A 26159-nucleotide genomic window follows, 5' to 3' on the forward strand; every position below is an offset into this window, starting at 1 on the left:
TGGCTGGTGCTGCCCAGGAACCTGAGAGACAGCCACCCTTTCATTCATCCTCTCTTAAATCTCAGAGATAGTTCAGGTGAGTGATGGACAGAGCTGTGTCCTCTTCAGAGTCCCATCACCTCCTTTTGCCTAACCTAAGGGTAGGTCTAAAAGCATCACCTAGGTTCTGTCTAGGTTCCCTGGAGAAGGGTGCTGCTGGAGGGTGAGCATCTCATCTCACCTCCTTCAGCTGCTGTGGACACAGGCTGATCCATGTTTTGGGGACATCCTTCCTCCCACCCTTCCTCCACCTTCTGTAGACTCTGTTTTGGACCCAGACAGCTGTGGTTGTAGCAGATGAACCTCTCGTGAACGGCCTGCACACCAACACCAGCTCCTTCCACATGCATATTCTGAGGCTGGTGCCAACCAGTTTGTCCCAGCAGCCACAAAACAAAGTGCTCCAGCTCAGGCTCTCAGCAGGCACCTTCCAGGTCAGATCTGCTCACCTGATGGAGTACACTGAGTTCTTGTTTCTTTTCTCTCTGTGCTATTTTCTGCTCTTCCCCAGTTGTTGGGCGACAGCAGCTAAGCTGGGATCTGGTCCACCTTGTGCTAGGGGTATGACGAAGGAACAAAAATTCATCAAATCCCAGGGGTGTTGTCCCAAACTTTACTGAGGCTGGGACTTGACCTCAAATTCCATCTCCAACACTTCTGCTGCTGGTGGTGTGAGACCATGCAGGAGATGCCAACTCTTGGGTGAGCAAGGGCCCTATTAGTGAAACTTGCCTGTTCTTTGAGCGCTGAAGGAGCAATCAGTACAGGTTCCTCCCAACTCTTTCCAACAGGCATCTCTCAGGGTGAAATGGTTCTTGCGTGGCATGATGAGGCTTTTCCTTCTTCTGCCCACCCAGTAGACATGGGAACCAGGAAATTAAGCGTTAGCTTAATTACATACCCTTCTGCTGGTCCTCACAGTGCTCCCAATTCACTACAACCACAACAGGCAAGATCAGCCCCTTCTGTCACTGTGCTCCTGAGCATCTCTGGAGGAGATGCCCTGGGTTTGAGTAAAGACCTCCAGTGTATTCACTCATCTTCCCTCAACAGCCATCTTAACATGGGAACTGGGACAAAAAAGCAAAACTTCCTGACAGCCATTGCAGTAAGTACTTTCCTAAAGCTCCTTAAACAGGAGAAGGAGACATTACCTGACCCATTTGGAGAAGGCCGGAGCCTGGCTTGGCTTCATGCACTGGGCTTGGCGTTGCAGTCTTAAGAGCAGGGAGGACTGGGGCTTGGAGGAGGGATGTATGCCATAGAAAATTGTAAATCAACCTCGTTCTAGCACTAAATGAATCCATAAGAGGCTGTGTGAACCGTATGGAACTAGCTGGAGCCTGGACACCTTAGCACGGGCTCTACCTGGGTCTATCAGCCCTGCTGTGGGCTGTTTTGCCAGTCCCTCAGTGCCACAGCTGATACTGTCCCTGTTCAGAGGCAGAACTGGCCTCTTCCTGCGATGAGCCACGCTCTCATAGACACGATGAGCCAGGGGAGGCTTGATTTGATTTTTAAACACACTGCCTTCCTAACAATATCCATCTTCCTTTTGGTTTCTGCCTGCTTTAAGGGAAATCATCGATGCTGCCTTTCGTAACGGCTCCTCTCAGCATTTAATTTCCTTCTACATAATTATGTACTGCCCGGGGAGGAAGGGGGAAGACGGAAGCACCGCACGGGCATGGAGGAGCTGTAGGCAACCTTGCACCTGAGTCAGGAGGGCTGAGCCAGCTCTGCTGCTGCTCGTATCCACCACGCAGCCCCGGGGATGCGTGACCGCATCTCTGGCACAGGCAGGGAGGGAGGATGGATGCACTGGGGACCCGGAGAGCTGGGCTGCTGGAGCGTGGCAGGCAAAAGAGCCCTCCAGGGCTGGGGGGAGGCAGGCAGGGACGTGCATTGCCTTGGAAGAGAGCGTAAGCTCGCTCCTGGTGTGGTGGAGGAACGGAGGAACTGCATAGCTGAAGAAGGGGAGGGAGGGAGGGAGGGAGAGGTTGGAGGGGGGGAGGAGGTTTGGAAAATGATGCAGCTTGTTGGGTGGATTAGGCAGCCATGCCTGGAAGTGGCAAACTGAAAGATTTGAAAGCCTTAGAGGGATTATTTGGCCGCGTCGCCCGACTCGCAGGGCGGCAGAGGGCCGGCAAACTTCACCCCGTGCTTTCTGCAGCGAGCCCAACAATCCGCCTAACGCCCTGGCAAGCCTCTTAGGTTGTGATTTATACATTTTCCGCGGGGTTAATAACGTTGGAAGCAGCAGGAAGAGGGTGCTGGCAAACGTGAGCGATTCTAGCAGGGGTTGTAGGGAAGCATGTTCATCATGTCAGCACTTTGGAGGCCTGGAGAGCTTGTGATGATAGGTTTCAGAAAAAGACTGCATAAACAGGAGAAGGGAGGCCTCTCTAAACAACTGTGATGGACACGCTAAAGTGTGGAGGAAGGGGAGACCAGCCCGATTTACCGATGCTCTAGATAGTGGTGACCTTGGTTGATCCAGCCAGCAAAATTTAACCCTGAAGGACTACCTGATTCCAATCCCAGCTCCAAGAAACATCTCAGGTCTGTCAGAAATGGCATGCCACAAACAGGCTGTCTTTGGGAAGCCGAGTTGTGAATTGAGCAGGGGCTGAACAGAATCATATAGAATCATAGAATGGTTTGGGTTGGAAGGGACCTCAAAGATCATCTAGTTCCAACCCCCCTGCCATGGGCAGGGACACCTCCCACTAGAGCAGGTTGCTCAAGGCCCCATCCAGCCTGGCCTTGAACACTTCCAGGGATGGGGCATCCACAACTTCCCTGGGCAACCCGTTCCAGTGTCTCACCACTCTCATAGTAAAAAATTTCTTCCTCAGCAACTCATCAGCTGATACCACTGTTGGTCCTTGGAAAGGACAATTCTGCCTCAAGCTGGTGACCCTTTGTGAGTGTGTGAATTGAGCAGGGGCTGAATAACTCAGCAGCTCATCAGCTGATACCACTGTTGGTCCTTGGAAAGGACAATTCTGCCTCAAGCTGGTGACCCTTTAGCAGCCAGCATTCCCATGGTATGGTAGAGTTGCTCACCCCAGGGCTGGGACACGGACATACACCTCTTGATCAGGGTGGATGGCCCGTGATTAGCACATCACTGAAGCAAAGGACATCAAACTTGTCAAACTCTTCTCTGTGGTTGCTTCCAAGCCTCTGCTCATCTATCTACCTTTGCAGCGATACCTGCCCTACATCTCTTCCTCTACACAATTCCCTCCACTGCCTTCTCCCCTCTCTTTTCTTGTACTTCTGAGAAACACAGTCCCAATGACCAAGCCTTAGTTCCTGGGCGCTCTTCAGAAAAGGTCCTGCAGCCTTTACCTATAAAACCAAGCACCTTCAACTACACTTCACACCATCAGAGCATTGCACAGGCATTGAAGCATCTGTTCCTCGCAACACAAATTCAAATTGGGCCAGTTTTATCAGTAAGGAAGGAAACTGAGGCAGAGAAGGATTGCGTTTGTCCAGTGCCAGGTGGCAAATGAACGGCGACACTTGCCACCGCAGCCAAGATTGCCAACCTCCTCCCGATAACACCATCATTTCTCTAGACTGGACTGGGTGTGGAAGAGCTGAATCTTGGGTTTTTTTGATATTTTTTTTTTTTTCCTCAGCAGAAATTTTACCCAGCAAATGCAGCACGGAGCTGGAATGAGATTTGTCCCAAGTGGCAGCCCCTTAACACGCCAGGTTGCGCAGGGCAGACGGTCAGCACAACATCCATCGGCAGCCCACCATGGGATCAGAGGGGGGGAAGATGGGGAGCAGGGGGTGGGGTCGGGACGAGGGGGAGCCACTTACATGGTAATGTTTCTGCACGGTTCTTTTGGATCATTATGCAGAGCTGTAGCACCAGTTGAGGGGCGCTCTCGAGGAAAGTTTCCAGGAGGCGCAACATATTTACGTCTGCATATTCGTACATCATAGCCCAGTAGAAACGCCGCTGGTGTTCCTTCCGCCTCTGGCTCTGGATCCCCAGGTACATAGTTCGGATATACCTGCAGGAAACAGGAGGAAAAGCTGAGGGTGAGACTTTGCCATCCATCAAAACCCAAGTGGGACGGGGCTGCGGGCCGGCTGTATGGGTGAAAGGGACTTCTGAAGTGTCTACACAGCCCCAACGACATAGAATCACAGAATCTTCTAGGTTGGAAGGGACCTTAAAGATCATCTTGTCCAACCGTCAACCCGACTGACAAAAATAGACACCCACACAACAAACAAGGAGCATCATCACTAAACCATACCTCCCAGCACTACATCTCCTGCAACATTTTTGTTTTGCAGGAGTGGGAAACCTTTCACTTGCACCACACAAATGTGAAGCATGGGGGTAGGAAATGCTCGTGAAACACTTGCACAAGAAAACGTCTCCCTCACTTTGTTCTCATGATGAGAAGCTACTTGACAAATGCTGGTCATGACACTTGGCGATGGCTTGACAGATCACCTAAGCTCCTTCAGCATTGTAGTAAGGAGCTTCCCTTGTGTACCCCAGAGATTTGAGCCCATTTCGTCACAGGTGGAGCAATGAGACACCACCTTCACCATGCGTGACCCCCAAATGCAAAAGGCCACAGCGTGCAACTGGTCATCTATTGAGATTTTGGGCAATGTGGAGGAGAAGGGGGTATCTCACACATGGACAGGTACTGTTCTATTGCCTCTGTTTCCATATCACGTGTACAAGGAGACCTGCAAACCTTGTTCTGGGGGCAAAACTTCCTTTCAGGGAACATTTAGCCAACCTTTGTAAATAGAGACAATCAAATCAGGGTAGCACAAGGTGCCCAGCCGTCACAGGACTCATGGCATTTAACAAAGGAAGCATCTCCTAACGGGGTCCTTTCTAATGCTCCCTGACATTAATGATCTAATATTGAGTCTTTTTCCTTCTCATCCCGAGCAGTGGCTGTAACCTTGTGCTCTGAAATTTGGGAAGGGAATCATTTTACCAAATGCTGACCCTGAAGTTGGTCATCTGAGCTAGTCAATGGAAAGAAATGTCCCCTCCTGGGACTGTTCATCTGTCCTACCTCAGACGCCAGCACGACGGTGGACTCAAGTGCCTTCTGGAGGCTCTGGGAGGGGCTCACAGCACAAACTGGGGTTTCGCCAAAACGATTAGATCATTCCTTGCCACTCGGGGCGAGATTGCACAGCAAGGAAGAGCAGGAGGAAAGGACATAAGCTTCCACAGCCTTTATATCTCCAAATTTCACCCAGGGACAGGGAGCTGGGAGGGAACCTGAGGTAGCTCAGCAAGTCCTGCCCTTTCTCAAGAACCTTGTCCTTCCTTCCCGGTCGCAGTTCGCAAGCACAGAAGACGAAAAATCCCGAAAGAAGACGCAAGGACACCAAAAAATGACGCAGGAAAGCCACCAGATGGGGCTCGACACTCGAGAAAGTGCTACGCCAGTCACATACGACACTGGTGACACTGGTGTGACATCCCCAGCAGAGCCCGAGTGGGGTGGAAATGCCCGTGGAGCACCTGCTTTCTTATGGACACCAGCCCTTCTCCCACCCCCCCAACATGCCCAAGGCCATCACCTGTACTCGGCATTTCCCTGAAAGCCCCCAGCCCTGGAATCTGCAGGATGACACAGGAATCCTGCCTTTTCCTCATGCATGCAAGAAATTACGCCGGAAAGGCAAAGTTGGGGAGAGTGGCTCAAGGAGAAAGCAGACAAAAGGAGCATGCAACTGTTTTTTATAATAACAGCTACAGAGGCCACCAAAAAACAAGGTGGTGGTGCCCATAAGGTGCTGCCCATGGGCAAAGACAGCACCACCTCTGCCAAATTCTTTCCAGAGAGATATTCACCCAAATCATCTTGTAGTCTTGCATGGCTTCCCCTTCCCCGGAGCTCCCATTCCTACTAGTACATGAAACCTAAACTGCTCTTCTCAAGGGTAAGCCACTAATTTATCACCATCCCAGCCTCCGACAAGGAGAATTTATTCATTTTCACCCTGCGGCAGCCCTTTACCGGTTTGCACATAGTTACCATGTAAACCCTTAGTCTTCTTTTCTCCAGACTAAAAAACCTCAATTCTTTTCAGTCCCTTCTCACAGCTTATGTTTGCTAGTCCTCTGCTCTTCCACATTGCTGTCCCCACCAGCTGTCTCCAGTTTAGGGTTATTTTTAAGACTCTTCTGAGCGCTCTGGCTTAGCAGAACCAAACTACAACAATGGCACTGAGTCACTAAAAAAGATTAAGAAACTAATAGAAAGGATATCACATCCTGCAGTGATTTCTCCTTGACCTCTAGGGATTCATCATCATCCACACAGTAATGCCCTGGTCCTGTCTCCATTAGTGGCCAGAACAACGTCAATGACAGTAACACCAAATTCTCTTGGCTGTTGAGCTCATAGCCTTTTGTGAAGGCCATCCCTATCATGCCCCTTCTAGAGGGGGAAACTGAGTCATGGAACATCAAAAGGGTTCCCCCAAAGTCCCCCAAGAACCCAGATCTTTTGGTCCTGTACCCATTCTCTAACCACCAAACCACAAACACGTGAGTAGAATCGTAGAAAGGTTTGGGTGGGAAGGGACCTTTAAAGGTCATCTAGTCCAACCCCTCTGCCATGAGCAGGGACATCTTCAACTAGATCAGGTTGCTCAGAGCCCATCCAACCTGACCTGGAACGTTTCCAGGGATGGGGCACCTCCCACCCCTCTGGACAACCTGGGCCAGGGATTCACCATCCTTATTGTGAAAAATGTTTCCCTTGTATCTAGTCTGAATCTTCCCTCTTTTAGTTACAACCCATTACCCTTTGTCCTGTCACAACAGGTCCTGCTAAAAAGTTTGTCACCATCATTCCTGTGGACCCCCTTTAGATACTGAAAGGCCACAATAAGGTCTCCCTGGAGCCCTCTCTTCTCCAGGCTGAACCCCCCCAACTCTCTCAGCCTTTCCTCAAAGCTGAGGGGCTCCAGCCCTCCCAGCATCTTCAGTCCATGCAAAAATATGGTGTTCTTTCTTTACTATATTTTCAGACCCACATCTGGCAAAGAGAAGAAAGAGAGGACAAAAAAACCCCTTCTTACTTGATGCCAGCCAATTGTGAGTTTTCAGCACAGAAAGTGCAAGAGCCACTACTTCCACCCAGTAGGCTTTCAACAGCTAATAAATACCCATCTAATTAATCAACACAAAATTTCACCCAGCTGTAACATGGGTAAGGCTTAATCCTGTCTCTGAACGTAAAGGCACAACACCTGTGTAAGCAGTTTTATTCCAGTATGTCTGTTACTTCCTTGTGGTATTTTATTTACTTGTTTGAGGGCTTTTTTCCTGCCTTTACTAACACTGGTTAAGAGCAGACAAACTCTGTAGGAAAAAAAAAAAAAAAATCAATGTCATTTCACCTGAAATTTGTTGTTCTCGGTCAAGCTGGTAGCAAACAGGGTTCTATAATTAGACTTTCAAATCCATATTCAGGCCTGATCTTCAATCTTTAGCAACATGATGCTTCCTCTTATGTCAGTGAAAACCATTCACCGCTCTGTGCTTTTGAAAATCAGGCTAATTTATTTATTTAAGAGCTTAATTTTGGATACAGGAGCCTAACGTTGGGCTTTTTATTTTTTGAATGCCGGCTATTTTTATATACGCGTGTGTGTATTTGTGTGTACGCATGTATTTTTAGCTCTGAGTCCCATCATGGCTTCAAGAGATAGAACTAATTTGGGGTTGGGAGGGGGATTCGAGGCGATTTTCTTTAAATGCACAAAGGATTGGCTGTCCCCTCCGTTCTGGCTGGGTTCCCAGAATTCCTGTTGGTATAATTACCCTCACGCTTATTTACTACGTATGTCGCAGCGGCACACAAACTGCGCGGGGCAAAGTCACTGCTGTCCCTGAGCCAAAACACGTTTTCAAGGAGCCAAAGCCGTTGGCTCCAGAAATGCGGACAAAACAACCTCTGGAGAGAGCCCCAGGAGGGAAAAGAGGAGATGTCTCCTCCTGCAAAAGAGGTCCATCCCCTGTAAAAGAAAACCCTACCCTAAGCGCTATGGAAAAAGATGCTTCGTGGGGATGGCAGAGGCTGCTCAGCAAGGGATGTCCAGAGACAGGATTTTGGAGTCAGAAGCTCTGTCTATACCATTAAACAAAGCAGACCAAAGACCAGCCGTTGTCCTTGGCCAGCTGGCATGACTCGACTCCACGTGGAGTCCATGCTAGTTGGTGTTGGCCAAAATTGCCAGAGACTGTGCTGACAATTTAACAGGGTGAACTATTACAGGATGGTGCCTGTGCCTTGGCACGGTTTGATTTACAGAGGTGGCTCTGAATATCACCAGCAAAAAGCGTAGGAGGATGCCTCAGGCAACAGACTGGCTTGAAATGAAGAGGATGCTGATGTGTTAGAGGGTTGCAGGAACATGGAAAGGCTCATCGGCACGAGCCCTGGGCTATGTTTTGAGGGAAGAAGAGTCCTAATGGCCTGTCCCACACAACCACAAGCTGACCAAGGTCAGGAATCTCAGACTATATCTGAGTCAACAAAGGACAGGGGTCTGATCACTTTTCCTGAGGACAATGGGTCAAGACTGACCACAGAAATGAACTCTTTCATTCTCCAAAGCCAGGTAGCTGCCTTCATACTCAGTATTAGGGATGATCTCTGGGCCCTATGGAGTCCTAAACCCTGCCCAGGTTATGATAACTTGGGAGAGTGCTGGTAAGCCTTGACCAATCCAGTGATTATACTAACAATTTAGCAGCATGATGAAGTTACAGTGCCCATGAGCAGGCCTTGAAGCTGCCTAGTTCGCTAGTATAGGTATATGGAAGGATGGAAAGATGTAGGATTTGGGGTACTCAGACCACTCCCAAAAACTCCAGGTTGGGAAACTCTTCTTGACCAAGCACAGCCAAGTCTACTTCTACATTCAGAGAAGGAAACCCGGGCTTGGAAAATGGGATGACATGCTTAAGAAGGCAGAAGCAGACCTCTAGGGACAGGAGGAGCTCTCAAAATTAACCCTGCTGAGTAGGTGTGAAGTTACACCTGCAGCACCTTACATATCCCTTTGGATGGGTAGGATTTATCAAGACCAGGAGGCCAACAACACGCTTCCCAGCATCTCATTAACCTCCTCAGCTTCTCTCTGGACAACCCTACTTTGCCATGGCACTGCAGGAGTGTGGTTACGTCCTAGATGTTATGGTATGGATGGACACCATCTCCCTCACCACCCCGTGCACCAACCTTCTTCCTGGTGCTCACTCCAGGAAGAAGAAGGGTGGGATGGGGCAAGTTATTCAGCTGATGGCTCACCCTCCTGCCATCTCCTCCGCAGGTACTCCTGCCAACTCCTGCAAGGGACCGTTATCCTTAGGCACCGGAGGGTGTTTATAGATTAAAAGCCCACTCCTTGGAAGGGAGGAAATGAGGACATGTGTAACTGCTCGGCTGGAAGGCTTGCAGTGGAGGCTGCCTGAACATACCCTTAAAACGAGGTTATGTGAGGCCAGATCTCAGCTGGAGCAAGCTGGCATCCATAGGGCTCTCACAATTTACACCAGCTGGGGCTTTGGCCCGCTTTTTTAATTTTAATGAATTATTTTCATTCTAACAGATATAAAAGGAATATAAGATGCAGCGCTTAAGCAACAGGGGAGCATGAAAGTAAAATGCTGTCTATTAAAAAAAATCAAAATCAAACTTACAGTTGCCATCACAATTAACGTGCTCAATATCAACATTTGTTACTGATTTTCTTTTTCTTTGCTGTAATGTGGCGAGTTAGCGATAAGGAGTCACAGAGGGATAATTATTGTTCCTCGTTGGAGTATCAAAGTAGAAACTATGGGCCCCATCCAGGTGCCGATACACCACAGCTTTGTCTGGCTGCTTCCACGGCATCAAACTCCTCCAGAACAAGGTGTTGCATCCAAAACATCTCAGGGGAACGGTTCCTGGCCGGGGCTAATCCTTGAAGGGTGTGCAGGGCTTATTTACACCACTGCTGGTTGTCTTGGGCCAAAACCATGCTGGGGACTATTGCTAAACTGGGAAAGATTGTTTGCCACCTCAAAAGCAAGAAGGACCACCTGAAATCTCCTCACAGGACTAAGCAAGCAGCACAAAACACCTTCCTTTAATCCAGCATCCTCATACGTCATCCCAACCACACAGGACAAAATCTCTCACAATTTTGATGGGCCCCAATTTTCAGGATCAAGATTCTCAGTGCTTTGGTAAATCTTGTCACTTTTGGCATTTCTTGATGTGGTTATATATTTAGTTTGTACCAAGACTGACTAAAATGCAGCAAAAGACATGTTCATCACGTGTTGCAGTTTCTGCTCTCTCCTGCCTGGTAAACATGCTTCAGTGTACAACTCCCCCTTATTTAGTTAATTGCTTCTATCAGCTCCTAGTAAACAATTAATAATCTCTACTCCGTGCCTCGTCTTGCTTATTGGAGGAGAATGTCACTGAACACAAAACAAGCCTATTCCACACCTCAGACACACTTAAAAAGCTGAAATGTGTGGCATGACATCATTAATGAGTTCTGTAGACCTAGGTCATGGAGGACACTGTTTCTTCGGACACAGAGTTTATTGTCCTCTTGGCGCTGAGCAGGTCATGGAGGACACTGTGTTTCTTTGGACACAGAGTTTATTGTCCTCTTGGCGCTGAACCTGGAACTCCCATATGAGACTCTACCCACCTTCTAACTTATCACAATGTCTGTTAGATAAGTTAGAAGAATCACTGAGTTACAAGAATCACTGTGATCCAGGATCACACTTAGGAGTCACTCACCACAAGATTACACAACAGTGATTTCATCAAGGTGAGAAAATTGGATTACTTGGTCTATATTAACATTTTTGAGTGAAACTGTACCGGTGCCCGCTCCAATCTCTTTTCTGGCATCCAGACAATCCTGTTGGTTTGTTATTTCCTTATCCCTGCTTGAGAACTTCTCTGTGAGTCAGATTCTCAAAAGCATTAGCCAAGACCTTTTAAAGGCAAAGGGTCGAGTCAAGCCAAACTTTCTGAATGCCCCTTAGTTCACAGACATGATAACCACCACTTCAGGGAAAACACTGGTCTTTATGTGAATTCAAAACCCTATTCTTTAAATGCACATATTTGACAGGGGATGATACTTGAACATCCATTTATATTAGAAAGTCTTGCTTTTTTTAAAATACTATTTCCAACTGAAATATCTGCTAGAAAGAATGATAGTGCCAGTCTTCTGCTGTGCAGGAGAAACTGTAATAATTTCATATTCTGAGCCAGTTTAAAGCTGTTTCAAAGCACAGATGGCTTTACTATATACCAACCACGCAAGAGACATATGATTTATTTTGTAAACTGTACATTGGGGAGGATCATATCATAGAGTGATAGAATAATTTGGGCTGGAAGGGACCTCTAGAGGTCTCTGGAGCAAGTCTCCCCTCTAACTTTGAAGTTAGAGAAGGTTGGTGATGGTCTTGTGCTGTTGAGTTTTGAAAATCTCTAAGGATGGAGACTCTATAACCTCTCTGGGAAAACCTGTTTCAGTAATTAACCACAGTCACTGCAAACATTTATTTTCAGCCCAAGATTAAGAAGAGAAGGCTCCGGGGATACCCTATAGCAGCCTTCCAGTATCTAAAGGGGGTTACAGGAGAGATGAGGAGGGTCTCTTGACCAGGGAGGGAAGCCATAGGATGAGGGGGAACAGTTCTAAACTGAAAGAGGGGAGCTTTAGATGAGATATTAGGAAGAAATTCATGACTGTGAGGGTGGTGAGGCATTGGAAGAGGTTGTGGATGCCCCCCTCCCTGGAGGTGTTCAAGGCCAGGCTGGATGGGGCTTTGAGGAACCTGCTCTAGTAGGAGGTGTCCCTGCCCAGGGCAGGGGGGTGGAACTGGATGATCTTGAAGGTCCCTTCCAACCCAAACCCATTCTATGATTCTATGATTAGATTATTTCCACTATTTAAAGAAAGTGTACAAATCACCCCCTCCTTGAAAATAGACAATTCCATCAAATAGTTGAGGCAATAAAATACGATGCTGTAGGAGTTTTAGAATCCCTTTCCTGTAGCTTTGGTGTTTGCAGGCTGGTTTAACTTGTGGCTGATAATTTTGGGGGCTCTGATACACAAAACAGGGAGCTGTGATTGATAATTTCAGAGTAATGTTCCCAGCTCCTCTGAAATTATTACTTTGGTTGCAACACCAACCGAATGGTACAACACCTATATCGTCTCCTCCAGGACATCGTCCACGGTCTTTGCTCAGTTCCCTTTTCACTGATGGTTTAAGCAGATATTTGGGATGGTGAGAGCACACAGCAGAGCTGCAGGTGTGCATTTCATGCTGCTGGCAGATACCAGGGTCATAACCTCCAGCAGATGCATGGGGTAGAAAATTGGGGCAAGGGCATCGCTGCAGCGACAGCTCCAGAGGCCAAAAACGCGTGAGCTGCCTGTACCCGTGTTGCTCAGTCTGGGGGATGTTTCTAGGATTCATCTTTCTGCCTGTTCTCCTTTCCTAGCTGCAGAGTGGCTTTCTCTGACTCACAGGCTGAAAGATCACAGCCAGAAGAGAAGAAACAAATCACAAGTGCACGCTAGCCTTAAACAGCCCTATTTTCTGGCACTAATTTGTCAAACTTTCCCAAATCTGGGCTTTTTCTGAAATATCCGTGCTTAGCCAGAGCTGGGGCAGCATTTCTTTACTTGCAAAATGAATGCCATTGGTATCTTCATTACGACCCCAGTTTTGGAAGGAGCTCTGCCCGGGCAGTCCCTCCTTCCCTGCGTCCCCATGGGCTGCGGGATCCCCCTTGGACATCCAGATTGCAGAATCCCTATTTCCAGATCTTTGCTCCTTAAATCAACGCAGCATGGGAGAAGAGCTTTGTAGGGGAAGCTATTATAGTTTTGACACAGGTTCATAGAAATCTTGTTTATGTTTTTACTTGCCAATTATTTTCCGAGCTGTAAAGTCCTAAAACATTAAAAAAACAGACCAAGGACCTCTTCAGCATGAGGGTATGACAGCCTTTTTCTGACTTTAATGTGGGAAGCACCCTGTATAAAGGAGCAGGCAGGGTAGCAGGGGCTGCCGGAGAGGGTATCGAAGCGATGAGACATGTCACAGCATCTATCACACGTGGGATGGTCTTGCGTCCTAGCACTGAGCCAAGTGCTGTCTTTTATCACAGATTTCCTCCTTCCCCCCCCCAAATTAGTTATGAATACTTAAGCCCCAGTCCCTTTCCTATTTTACACATACTTATTTACTTAAAGTATACTCCGACACCTAGTGCTATCGCCTCCGGCAAAGCCTTCTGTTTTAAATCAAAGCTGTTAAATAGCTTTACACAGAAAGAAAAAAGTTGAACTCCGACTGAATTTTCGCTTCAAGTACGTCTGAGCTAATAGGGTTTAATGTCAGGGCTCTCCTTTTGGAAATAAAACTGGTCCCAGTCCAGCGAGCTTTACAGGAACAGATGCAGCCCAAGGCCTTGAAAGTAAGCGGAGGTCTTTCGATTGACTTGTCTTGGCTCCAAGAAAGAGAAGTTCCAGGGAAAATCCAGAGAAATGCCTGAGGGCTCCCAAAGTGGGAGTATTCAAGGGTATGATACTACAGGGACACTTGGGAATAGTCACCTTGCCCTTGCTATAGGATGGGACAGTTAACCTAGAGGGTCTTAAAGGGTGATTTGGCATCACGTGGGCCCACAGGAGCCACAGGACACCTCAGGAGAGAAGAAGTTTGCATTGCTCTGGGAGTCCAATCAAAGACAGATGCACATCTTCATCTCCTCACGGTTGTCTGCAAGACTCCACGATCCCTTGGTGGAGGATGCAGGGAAAAGCAACGGCTTTAACCAGCTGTGAGTCCCCTGGAGATGGAGACATAATGGGGCGTGGGCCCACAGGAGCCACAGGACACCTCAGGAGAGAAGAAGTTTGCATTGCTCTGGGAGTCCAATCAAAGACACATCTTCATCTCCTCACGGTTGTCTGCAAGCCTCCAAGATCCCTTGGTGGAGGATGCAGAGGATGCAGGGGAAAGCAACGGCTTTAACCAGCTGTGAGTCCCCTGGAGATGGAGACATAATGGGGTGGTTTTCTCTTCTGAGGGCTTTCTGCTTCCCGAGGGATTTCACAAACCAGTTTGAGGCAGCAGGTCCAAAGATCTGAACAGAGACTGCTGGTTGCCTGGGGTCTAAACCCTCAAAAAGTGATGTGGACCCCAGAGCTGGTCCCCTCGCTCAGAGGGAAACATTTCCTTTTCCCAGGCTCTGGGAGGTCAGGGAACTGACACAGGAACTGATACGGATTCTAGGATGATGTTCACCTAATTGACAGCATTTACTCATCCCCTGGCCTTCAAGGTCACTGAAGCAGGACCTGAAATCACTAGACAAGACTTTTCCTTACAGCAAAGCCTCTCCTAAACCCCATGAACGGTGGCTTTGTAGGGCTGAGCAGGTGGACGTTCAGGAGACGCTCTGCCAGGGAGAGGGGATTTTTTTTAACCCCACAGGAGAAAAACACCACCCAGGAGCAGTTTAGGGGGAGAGGATGCTTGAGGACCTGGTGAGGCTGAAAAACAGCCTCTGCCCGCTGCAGAGCTGCTGGGGTCAGAGCTGTGGGCTTGCTGCTGGCTGCAAAATGCTCTCCCCACCATCCCATTCCTGGCAGGCACCACCGCAGAGCAAAGCTTCGGGGCTCCCCGGGGGCAGCAAATCCTCTGGGGGCTGCTCAGCAGCGATGGGGAATGTGGGGGTCCACCCCCAGCCTTGCCAGGGAGCGTCACGGGGGAGCTGGGACCAGATGCTCAGCAGCACGTCCCCGGCTCCTCTGTGCTGTGGGGGGAGGTCAAAGGCATCCTCGGAGCAGGCTCTGCACGAGGGTTGAGACTGTCGCCTTCGTTTTGCCATCCTCTGGAGAAGAAGGAGCTAAGAACGGGGTGAGCGCCTGTGAAATCCTGGAAGAAGAACAGCCTCAGATCCCGGCTATTTTTAGTCCCGCAGAAGCTGCGCATACATTAGCAAGGGCCTGCCTTCCTCGCCGAGTGCGCAGGGCTCTGAGACATCACACACCATCACACACACTGCTGCCGCCGTCCTCCGCTCTCCCTACCGCTCACATCCCATTCCTGGCAGGCACCACCACAGAGCAAAGCTTCGGGGCTCCCCGGGGGCAGCAAATCCTCTGGGGGCTGCTCAGCAGCGATGGGGAATGTGGGGGTCCACCCCCAGCCTTGCCAGGGAGCGTCACGGGGGAGCTGGGACCAGATGCTCAGCAGCACGTCCCCGGCTCCTCTGTGCTGTGGGGGGAGGTCAAAGGCATCCTCGGAGCAGGCTCTGCACGAGGGTTGAGACTGTCGCCTTCGTTTTGCCATCCTCTGGAGAAGAAGGAGCTAAGAACGGGGTGAGCGCCTGTGAAATCCTGGAAGAAGAACAGCCTCAGATCCCGGCTATTTTTAGTCCCGCAGAAGCTGCGCATACATTAGCAAGGGCCTGCCTTCCTCGCCGAGTGCGCAGGGCTCTGAGACATCACACACCATCACACACACTGCTGCCGCCGTCCTCCCAGCCTGCCAGGAAAGAGTTTAACCCTTCTCGTCTGGCCACAATCTGCCCCATCCAGCTACACCTTGATATGGACCCTGGTGGGGTCCAGAAAAGGGGGTAGAAAGGTCTTCGTGGCCATTGTGGCTCTAGCCAGGTGGAGGAAGAGCTGGGGGGATGTCTGCCCCATGGACCTTATATCATTATATCTGGTATCAGGGATCTTTGGTATTAGTTGGGACTGGAAGGAAACTCCAGCACAGAAGTGGGATCTGCCTCCCCTAACCACCAGGTCTTTCTGGGGAACAGCCAAACCGTGGGCTGAGAGGGGCAGGGAGCATTTGCAAGACCCAAGAGTTGATGCCTCAACCCCAATGACTTGTCACGGTGGCCAAGCTGGATGCCACTCATGAACCACCACATGCCACCTTCAGTGCCCCCACCATGAGGTGCCTAATCCTAATCTGCAATCTTCTAGCCATGCAATATCCTGGGAAACATGGAACAATATCCTCATCCCCACACAGGCTCCTCAGATGCTTGGTGTCACATCTCCTTCCTCCCACTGGCTGTGTCTCCACTGGTCCGGACACATCACACCAGAACAACCATTGCCTGGACCCGTAAAGGGGGTAGGACCAGGGGTGGGTGTCACAAAATGAAACACATGATGCCTTTCGACACACTATTGACAGAAAATAATGACAACATCTATTTCTAGGCTGCTTCCTTCCTGAAAGGATGGAAAGCAGTGCCTGGGCATGGTGCAGGCAGACCATCTCTGGGCTTCACACCCCCAGCGCGTGTCAGCTCCGCCGCCTGTGCACTTTAACATTTTCCAGCTCTTTAATATTTATTACCTCTGCCGCTTTGTGTTACTCATCAGCTATTCCTGGCCAGAGGAAATGTAGTGGCGGGCTCTGAAGCGTGTAGGTACTCTGTTCTTTAAGGGGGCTATAAGTACAACAGCAGTCTCGCAAACACGCCCTGCATTGGGGCAGCGTGGTCTCCTGGGGCTTCGGAGTCATCGGGTGAAGGAGAATCAAACCAGCTTGACCGTCCCCTCGCAGTGGCTTTTCAAAGGCCACAAGGATGTAGCAAGCCATCAGGAGAGGAGACACAGCACTTTTGGGAGGTGAAGGAGCCCTTACCTCAGCATATTTGTGCTGATCCCTGCAGAAACACCCCTTTCCTCCTCAGCATCCTTAGGAAGTTCACGTGGACATCCTTCCCTGCTTTACTTGCAGTTATTTCACAAGTCTCCTCCCAGCTTTGCCAACTTGTGGTATTTCTTCCAGCTGCTGGGGGTTCCCAGTTAGGATACAATACCAAAAAGCAACTCAAGCTACACAGGAGTCTATGGGTGGCTGCACTTGCAGCTATTTCATTTAATAGGTAACACCTAATTAAGAGTGACTCTAAATAACATGATAAAGACAACTACTTTCTAGTGGTCGTGTTTAGAAGAAAGAGCCCAGAAAAAGTGTCACCCATTATTACAGTATTTTTTTCTTTTTTTTTTTTTTCCTCTTCTCCTAACACAACTACTTTCTAGTGGTCGTGTTTAGGAGAAGAAAGAGCCCAGAAAAAGTGTTGCCCATTATTACAGTTTTTTTCTTTTTTTTTTTCTTCTTCTACTAATTTAAAAGGAGCTTTCCACTTGGAGCTTGATAAAAGTGAAGCCACCTGAACTAATTTAAAAGGAGCTTTCCGCTTGGAGCTTGATAAAAGTGAAGCCACCTGAGCACAGTCTCGCTCCACCACCTCCCGGGTAGATCTGAGTCTTCTCCTGCTGGCGGACAGTTTATCCAAGTGACACAAATGCGGTCGCAGGAGCTTCCTGCCAGCGCAGAGCATCTGGGCTGCGAGGTAGGGGATCCTCCAGCCCAGCCCAAGGGGCTGATGTTCACGCACAGTTAGGCTCAGAAACGGAGGCAAGGAGGTTAAGTGACCCCCCCCGAGCCAGGGGTGGGGAAATTGGTGGGGAAGTTGGTGGCTTTTAATTCGGGAGGGTCCTTGTCTCACACAGAATCACAGAATCTTAGTGGTTGGAAGGGACCTCCGAGATCATCGAGTCCAACCACATTAAAAAAGCAAAAAACAAAAAACAAAAACCACCCAAAAACACCACCCACCAACTAAACCCCACACCCACAACCCCCCACACAACACCCCACCACAAACCAATAATCTTGGGCACTAGACCATGCCCTGAAGAGCCATGTCTACATGTTTCTTAAATACCTCCAGGGATGGTGACTCCACCACCTCCCTGGGCAGGCTGTTCCAGTGCCTGACCACTCTTTCAGTAAAGTAATTCTTCCTAATATCTAATCTGAATCTCCCTTGCCGCAGCTTCAGACCATTTCCTCTGGTCCTGTCATTATTCCTTTGGGAGAAGAGGCCAACCCCCGCCTCTCTACAGTCTCGTTTCAGGTAGTTGTAGAGGGCAATGAAGTCTCCCTTCAGCCTCCTCTCCTCCAAGCTAAACATGCCCAGTTCCCTCAGCCTCTCCTCACAGGACTTGTTCTCCAAGTTTGGTGGCTCTCCTCTGGACATGCTCCAGCACTTCAATGTCTTTCCTGTAGTGAGGGGCCCAAAACTGAACACAGTACTCGAGGTGAGGCCTCACCAAAGCCGAGTACAGAGTCCCATCAAGAGCTCTTTGTTCATCCAGGCCGGCCATTTTCCCCGGCCTTTAATTTTGCGCCTCATGGGGACAGCCTGCTCCTGGGCCTTTAGGATTTCCCTCTTGAAGAGCGTCCAGCCTTCCTGGACTCTTTTGTCTCTCAGGACTACCTCCCACAGGACTCTTCCAACCAAGGTTTTGAACAGAAGTCCAAGGTGGAGGTTTTGTTAACCCCCTTCCTTACCTCACTAAGAATGGAAAACTTAACCATTTCATGGTCACTAAGCCCAAGTCTCCCCTGTGCCTGCTGGATGGGCTCTTTTTCTCCCTTGCGGAAGGGCAAGGTGGGTGCCTAATAGAAAAGAAAAGAAAGGCTTTTCGCTTTCACACACGTCCTTTCAACCTCTTGCCTCTCAAAATGCTTCCCCAGCCCCATCGCACGCCGTTGACATGCCTGATACAGCCCAGATAGCTGCCCGGCACCGCGCGGGGGGATGTTTGCATTAGCATTGACTATGGTAAATGCTTAGAGGAGATATATCCCAGAAGCACCAATAAATTGCTGAACTCATTGATCTGGCCGTGACTCAGGAGTCACCACTGAATAATCTCCTTAGGCACCTTCCTCTGGCTGAGCCCGGGCAGAGTTTCTGCTCTCATCAGCAAAGCAGAAGAGGTCTCTTCCATCTTGCACTTCTCCAGGGGAAGGCCAGCTTAAATGACACGTGGGGGCTATTGATTTCTGTAATGAATGAATGGATTTTCCCCTCCTGCGCTCACACCTCCTCCCTCTCCTGTGGAATAATTCAGCGCCTCTGTCATTTGCTGCCCAAATGCCTCTCCGACGTGCGAATGTGCAGCCTCTCCCTGCTGGCATTGCACCCCGTCTCCAAAGCTCCTCTGCTTTCTCCTGCCTCCTCTGATCTTGCAGAGAGGATTTAACTCGGTGCAGTGAGGTGAGGGTCCCAGGTGATGGAGAAGAGGAAAGCTTTAACCCCAAAAAGGAAAAAAAAAAAAAAAGCAAGCCTGTTGTATGCTGGGGTAAGCTAAGAAGGAAAAGGATGTCCTCTTTTGGCTATGAGGAGTCTCACTGCTAGCCCAAAATGTCCTTTCTCCCTGCCTTCCCCAGCTCCTCCCTATATAACCCCCTCCCACCATCTGCTTTTCCACAGCCTGTCTCCTGCTTTGGAGGTCCTGCTCTTCCCATGGCCCCACGTTTGAGTGACCTGTCCTCCCTGCAAGCTCCTGCCCAGCTGCTGTTGGCCACGGCTGAGGTGGGATTCCTCATCAGCTGAGGGATGTTCCAGCTACCACAGCACATGTTCAAAAAAGCCCTTTTGCAGGCACAGTCCCCAGAAACAGCCTGACACAGTTAGCCCTCCTGCCCCTACAAGTCCTGCCTTGCCCTCAAACATCACAGGACACAGCATATGTCACCTCCTATACCAAAATGTCCTTTCTCCCTGCCTCCCCCAGCTCCTCCCTATATAACCCTCTCCCACCGTCTGCTTCTCGATGGCCTGTCTCCTGCTTTGGAGGTCCTGCTCTTCCCATGGCCCCATGTTCGAGTGAGCTGTCCTCCCTGCAAGCTCCTGCCCAGCTGCTGTTGGCCACGGCTGAGGTGGGATTCCTCATCAGCTGAAGGATGTTCCAGCTACCACAGCACATGTTCAAAAAAGCCCTTTTGCAGGCACAGTCCCCAGAAACAGCCTGACACAGTTAGCCCTCCTGCCCCTACAAGTCCTGCCTTGCCCTTCACAGGAGTTAAGACCTCAAACATCACAAGACACAGCATATGTCACCTCCTATATTTGCAGAGAAGAACGTTGGAGAGACCTGCCATCAGCAACCCTCTTCAACAGGCTCTGAGAGCTGTCTCCTGCCCATAAACCTGAGGTTGCAGAGCACAGTGTCCCACCTGCCACCTTGGGGAGCTGGAATTTTACATCACAGACTCTGAATTTGACTCAGGTTGCCCTTTGCCTCCAAAGCTGAGCCCTGACTGATGTAGCTGACTCTGAGCATCTCAGTCCAGGATGAAAATTCCTCAAAACCTAGTCTAAAACTGCAGGTATTTGAATACCCTATGGAGGTAAGCTGTGGCAGGCAGACACAGGAGGGCCCATCCAACACCAGTGACAGGTCTAGGCCACCAAAAGATTCATAATTTCCTTTTCCATCCTCCCCTGCCTCCAACACACCATTCAACGTCTTGGCCCACACCTCAACACCCAACTAGGAACAGTCCCTTGTGCCCTCTCCTGCCAACCAGGAGAGTGCCCAGGTGGGTTCTGATCCCTTCTTGTGGGTCCAAATCCCTTCTTGTGGGTCCAAATCCCTTCTTTGCTAGACCTGAAGGAAAGGCTTGACCTTGAGCATCGAACATGACAGGCGAACCCATTAACCACCCTGAGCCAACCGAGGAGACAAAGCTCTCAGATTCCCGTGTTGGGGCTGCTGTGCAGGATATCTAACACTTAAACATCTCCTGAGACACGGCAGCATGTCAGGAAGACTCTCATCTGCTGGCTCGAAGGGTGGCCCAGGGAGAATAACGCTGAGGTTCGATTCCCTGCAGTCGGAAACACTTCCTCAGCCACACGGGGTGGCCGGGTGCCAGCGGGCTGGGTTACAGACATGGTCTCATGTGGACACCCTGTTGGAAAGGGGATGCTGCAGGCTTGAGCCATCTCCAGGCTCTGGGGGCAACTAATCCTCCAGCTTCTATCCCTCCCCGCCTGCATGCCCTGCCTCTTGAGGTGACAGCTAAAAGCAGGACACCGATCCTAGGCCTTTTAACGTAGCTTTGTGAATGAATCCCTTTTCCCCTTGCTTTCCTCACACAACCTCTTTCTCTGGGCTGTAAGGAGTATTTTGTGCCAAACGTTTCCAGTTTGCTCCAGTTGTTTGCAGCTTTTTGTTAAAGCTCACGTTCATGTGTCTAAAAATCTTTTCTGGAGCCACAGAAGTAGGCCCAAGTCTCCTTGAATGGGATTTCCTTTCTGACTTCAGCTGTCCCAAGGTGGGAAAGCTAATTTAAACTCATCATCTCCGTTCCATCTTTTATCAACGGAGAGAAAGCGAGAGATTTCCAGAAAGCCATTCATCCCATCCCAAGATAAGTGTCTACAACACCTCCTACAGATTTCCTGTCTCCTCCTCTTGACTACAGAAGGGTCCAGACAACTAGCTGAGATCTGATGGCTGATACCAGATGTCTCCCATCTCCTTGGCATTCCCTTTCCTATCAGATGCCTCTCACCTCCTTGCCATCGTTTTGATATGCCATTTTGAGGACTCACTTGTGCTGGATTCACTTATTTCCCCATGAAAAAGAGAGCCCAGGATGAAAATCCCTCGAATCCTAGTCTAAAACTTCAGGTATTTGAGTCCCCTGTGCAGGTAAGCTGTGGCAGGCAGACACAGGAGGGCCCATCCAACACCAGTGACAGGTCTAGGCCACCAAAAGACTCATAATTTCATTTTCCATCCTCCCCTGCCTCCAACACACCATTCCACGTCTTGGCCCACACCTCAACACCCAACTAGGAACAGTCCCCTGTGCCTTCTCCTGCCACCCAGGAGAGTGCCCAGGTGGGTTTAGATGCCTTCTTGTGGGTCCAAATCCCTTCTTGTGGGTCCAAATCCCTTCTTTGCTAGACCTGAAGGAAACGCTTGACCTTGAGCATCGAACATGACAGGCGAACCCATTAACCACCCTGAGCCAACCGAGGAGACAAAGCTCTCAGATTCCCGTGTTGGGGCTGCTGTGCAGGATATCTAACACTTAAACATCTCCTGAGACACGGCAGCATGTCAGGAAGACTCTCATCTGCTGGCTGGAAGGGTGGCCCAGGGAGAATAACGCTGAGGTTCGATTCCCTGCAGTCGGAAACACTTCCTCAGCCACACGGGGTGGCCGGGTGCCAGCGGGCTGGGTTACAGACATGGTCTCATGTGGACACCCTGTTGGAAAGGGGATGCTGCAGGCTTGAGCCATCTCCAGGCTCTGGGGGCAACTAATCCTCCAGCTTCTATCCCTCCCCGCCTGCATGCCCTGCCTCTTGAGGTGACAGCTAAAAGCAGGACACCGATCCTAGGCCTTTTAACGTAGCTTTGTGAATGAATCCCTTTTCCCCTTGCTCTCCTCACACAACCTCTTTCTCTGGGCTGTAAGGAGTATTTTGTGCCAAACGTTTCCAGTTTGCTCCAGTTGTTTGCAGCTTTTTGTTAAAGCTCACGTTCATGTGTCTAAAAATCTTTTCTGGAGCCACAGAAGTAGGCCCAAGTCTCCTTGAATGGGATTTCCTTTCTGACTTCAGCTGTCCCAAAGTGGGAAAGCTAATTTAAACTCATCATCTCCGTTCCATCTTTTATCAACGGAGAGAAAGCGAGAGATTTCCAGAAAGCCATTCATCCCATCCCAAGATAAGTGTCTACAACACCTCCTACAGATTTCCTGTCTCCTCCTCTTGACTACAGAAGGGTCCAGACAACTAGCTGAGATCTGATGGCTGATACCAGATGTCTCCCATCTCCTTGGCATTCCCTTTCCTATCAGATGCCTCTCACCTCCTTGCCATCGTTTTGATATGCCATTTTGAGGACTCACGCTGGATTCACTTATTTCCCCATGAAAAAGACTTGGGGGACATGGAGACTGGGGTAGTGCCAGGGACCATGCTCACAGGTAGGAAAGGATTTTTCCTGTGGGAAGTAAAATTCACACTAAAATTGAATGTATTCCCATCTGACAGCTGGAGTAGGAGCCCCCAGAGCTGGCTGGGATATTTTTTCTTCCATCCATCTCTTAACTTGGCCTTCTATTTCTTTGTGGAGCAAATACACAGCCTTGGGAAGATGACACACACCGTGAACAGTTCTTGTCTAGAACAGACCCTGTCCCATAGCTTCCATGTCCTTCCCCACCCAGAGGAGTTGTCTTGCCTTTCAATAAAAGTCCCCATAGAGGACAACTCCATGCATAATCCCCAAGGTGACTTCTTCAAGGCATGTCTGAAGAAGCTGGAGACCAGGGACAAGATTCACAGGTATCTGGGATAGTTTCAGAGGGTATCAAAGATATCCAGGGATTGCTGTCAGGCAGGACACAAGGCATGTAGAAGACCTGTGACCTTCCAGACCCACAGCCAAGGCTGCACTGGGACAGCCGCAGCATCCTGAATGGTGCCAAGTGCCCAATTTTGACAACTGAATGGAGCTCCTGGGTCTCAGCCCAGAGGGGGAATCTCCACAACCACAGGCCACCAAGCCAGGCAGACCAACCCCACCCTGACACAGATAAGAAAGCAGGCTTTTCTTCTCCCCATGTTATTTGTTTCTCCATCCACGCTTTGCCCATGGGGAGCCACCTAGTTTATTCACCTCACGCCTGGAGATCTTGCCCTTCCCTTGTCCCAGCTGCCCAGTCTATGCACTGGCTGGAAGAAACTCTCGCTGTGAGCCTGACAGCAGAGTCTGCACATCCCTGCAAGCCACAACTACCGGGACCCTCTGTCCTTGCCACCTCCAGGGCTGCTGGTCCTCCTGTCACCAGCTATGCCCTTTGACAAAGATGTCACTGTTCAGTGCTCGGCACAGAGAAGCAGCATACAAAAGAGGTTTGGGAGCGCACTCAGTAGGTTTATAGGCAGCAGAGAGTGGTACATGGGCAGAATACATCTCCCTGAACAGCTTTGTCTATTAAGGCAGCAAACGGAGAAGGTTGGGAAGCAGGAGGGAGCAGGACAGCAGTCACAGAATCACAGAATCACAGAATTGTAGTGGGTGGAAGGGACCTCAGAAATCATCGAGTCGAACCACAAAAAAAAAAAAACAACCAAAAAACAAAAAAGACCCACAAAAAAACCACACACCACCCCTCACCCCCTAAACACACAACAACCAAACCAAAAACCATCCCCCACCCACACAACATCCCACCACAAACCAATAATCTTGGGCACTAGAGCATGCCCTGAAGAGCCATGTCTACATGTTGCTTAAATACCTCCAGGGATGGTGACTCCACCACCTCCCTGGGCAGTCCATTCCAATGCCTGACAACCCTTTCAGTAAAGAAATGTTTCCTAATATCCAACCTGAACTTCCCCTGGTGCAACTTGAAGCCATACTGCAGTCATGCAGTAGAGCCAAGACACTGTCCACAAAGCCTTCGCTCCAGGATTGTAGCAGCCTCGTGGGTAAGTGCAACCCCTTTCATTATTTTTTTTTCCTTAGGACTAGTGATTAGTCCTGTAGGAGTCAAATCTAATTCATATTAGTTATTCACAACTGTTGCACCCCATCAACCTTACATTAATTATTCATAAATATATCCTGTTTTCCTCTGCCATTCAGCCAGTCCTTCTGGCCACTATTTTAGAGATACTCTATTCTAGCAAGGGGTAAAGTAACTTGTCCCTGGCTGCAATGCAGGGTTGAGAGACGTGGGCACAGAACCCAGGACGTCCTGGCTCCCAGATATCACTGTTATCTATTATTATAGCAATGTTAAAAGGCTTCTGCTGAGATCAGAGTTTGATTGTACCGAGGCCGGTTCATACACATAGTAAGAGACAGTTTTTGCCCTAAAGGATTTACAATCTAAACTGACAAGGACAGAAACACAGCAAAGGAAAGGATGTGTTATTAACAGCAGGGGACTGAGGCATTGAGAGATGCAATAAATTGCCTGCGGTCACGGAGGGAGCTTGTGGAAGAACCAGAGCCTGACCCTCGATTTCCCTCCAACGCTGTCTTGTCTCAGCCATCAGGAAAGGTGCACACTGGGAGAGCCAAGAACTTTGCTGATGGTCCTGGTGAGGTCAAGACCCCTGCTAAAAAACACATCCCAGCAAAAATGCACTCTTGTCCCGGCCCCGTCCCTATTTGTACATGACTTTGAGGGAGGAGAAAAGCCCCCTCTGATACCACCACCCCCGCTGTCATCATCATCCCCTGTCAACTGGCTTTGGTTCACCCAGACGGGTCTCCTCCAAGCCCTGTTAGAAGGGTCAGGGCTGAGACTGATAAACCACACCAGGTACTTCTATAGACTAGCAAGAAAGGAAAATGAAGCTAGAATGACTTTTCCTTAGGGGAAACCTGCCTGAAAGGGTAGGGTTCAGAGGACATCTGCCTGACAGAGTGACCCTCAGCAAGTTTGCTGTGTTGAGCACAACACCATGCCAAGATTCCTGCAAGAGTTGTTGATCATTTCTGAGTCTTGTCAGGATATCGCAGAGCACGATGAGATTATCCCACCTGTCTGTGCACACAAGCCCTACAACACTCCATGTCCACATGCGTGTCAGGAAGCACATGGAGACAAACACATTTACACTGTCTACTTAAGCAGAGGCTGGTACTACTTTTTGGAGATTTGGCCTCTGACATCAGTTCCTTTTCCATTAGCCTACCAAAGATCCTTGACTCTCAGGGGTGGATTTGATCCATAGCAATGATGGAAAGGAGATTTGTAGTATTCAGTGGAACGTCCAAATTCCATACCATATTAGGTGGAAGGATTTGATTTCAATTGATAAACATCAATAAATTTAGGTTTTTGCCTTCTCACATCCAGCCCCCATGTCTCATTTAGCTACTCGTCAATCCGTTCAGTTTTGGCATCAAAATGATCCAAATTCTCTAACTATCCAGAAATTTTATGGTCTGATCTGCAGGGAAGAAAGAGGCAAGGAAGAAGCGTGGTGGGGTTGAGGTTTGGAGTCTTCAGAAGTGACAAAGACCAACAAAAATGCCAACCAAAAACCAAAATAGTGGTTTTAGCAGTTAAAGTCCTTTTAAAACAAAAACGAATGTCAAGTCACTGCCTAGGAGGGGAAATAGGGAGATATGTAGGACTGTACCTGCACACCCTCCCATGG

The 26159-nt window shown here is 49.3% G+C and overlaps 1 protein-coding gene across 1 annotated transcript in view; it reads right to left on the minus strand.

Annotated features, from left to right (window-relative positions):
* Window positions 1-26159, minus strand: part of XKR6 (X-linked Kx blood group related 6) — a 297058-nt gene that overhangs the window by 18705 nt on the left and 252194 nt on the right. The window contains exon 2 of the mRNA XM_014948389.1: window positions 3880-4076. Within this exon, the coding sequence (XP_014803875.1) occupies window positions 3880-4076 (197 nt within the window). The remainder of the gene's footprint in view (window positions 1-3879; window positions 4077-26159) is intronic.

Source organism: Calidris pugnax, unplaced genomic scaffold (assembly GCF_001431845.1).
Source record: "Calidris pugnax isolate Ruff unplaced genomic scaffold, ASM143184v1 scaffold140, whole genome shotgun sequence".
In the NCBI taxonomy this organism is placed as follows: domain Eukaryota; kingdom Metazoa; phylum Chordata; class Aves; order Charadriiformes; family Scolopacidae; genus Calidris; species Calidris pugnax.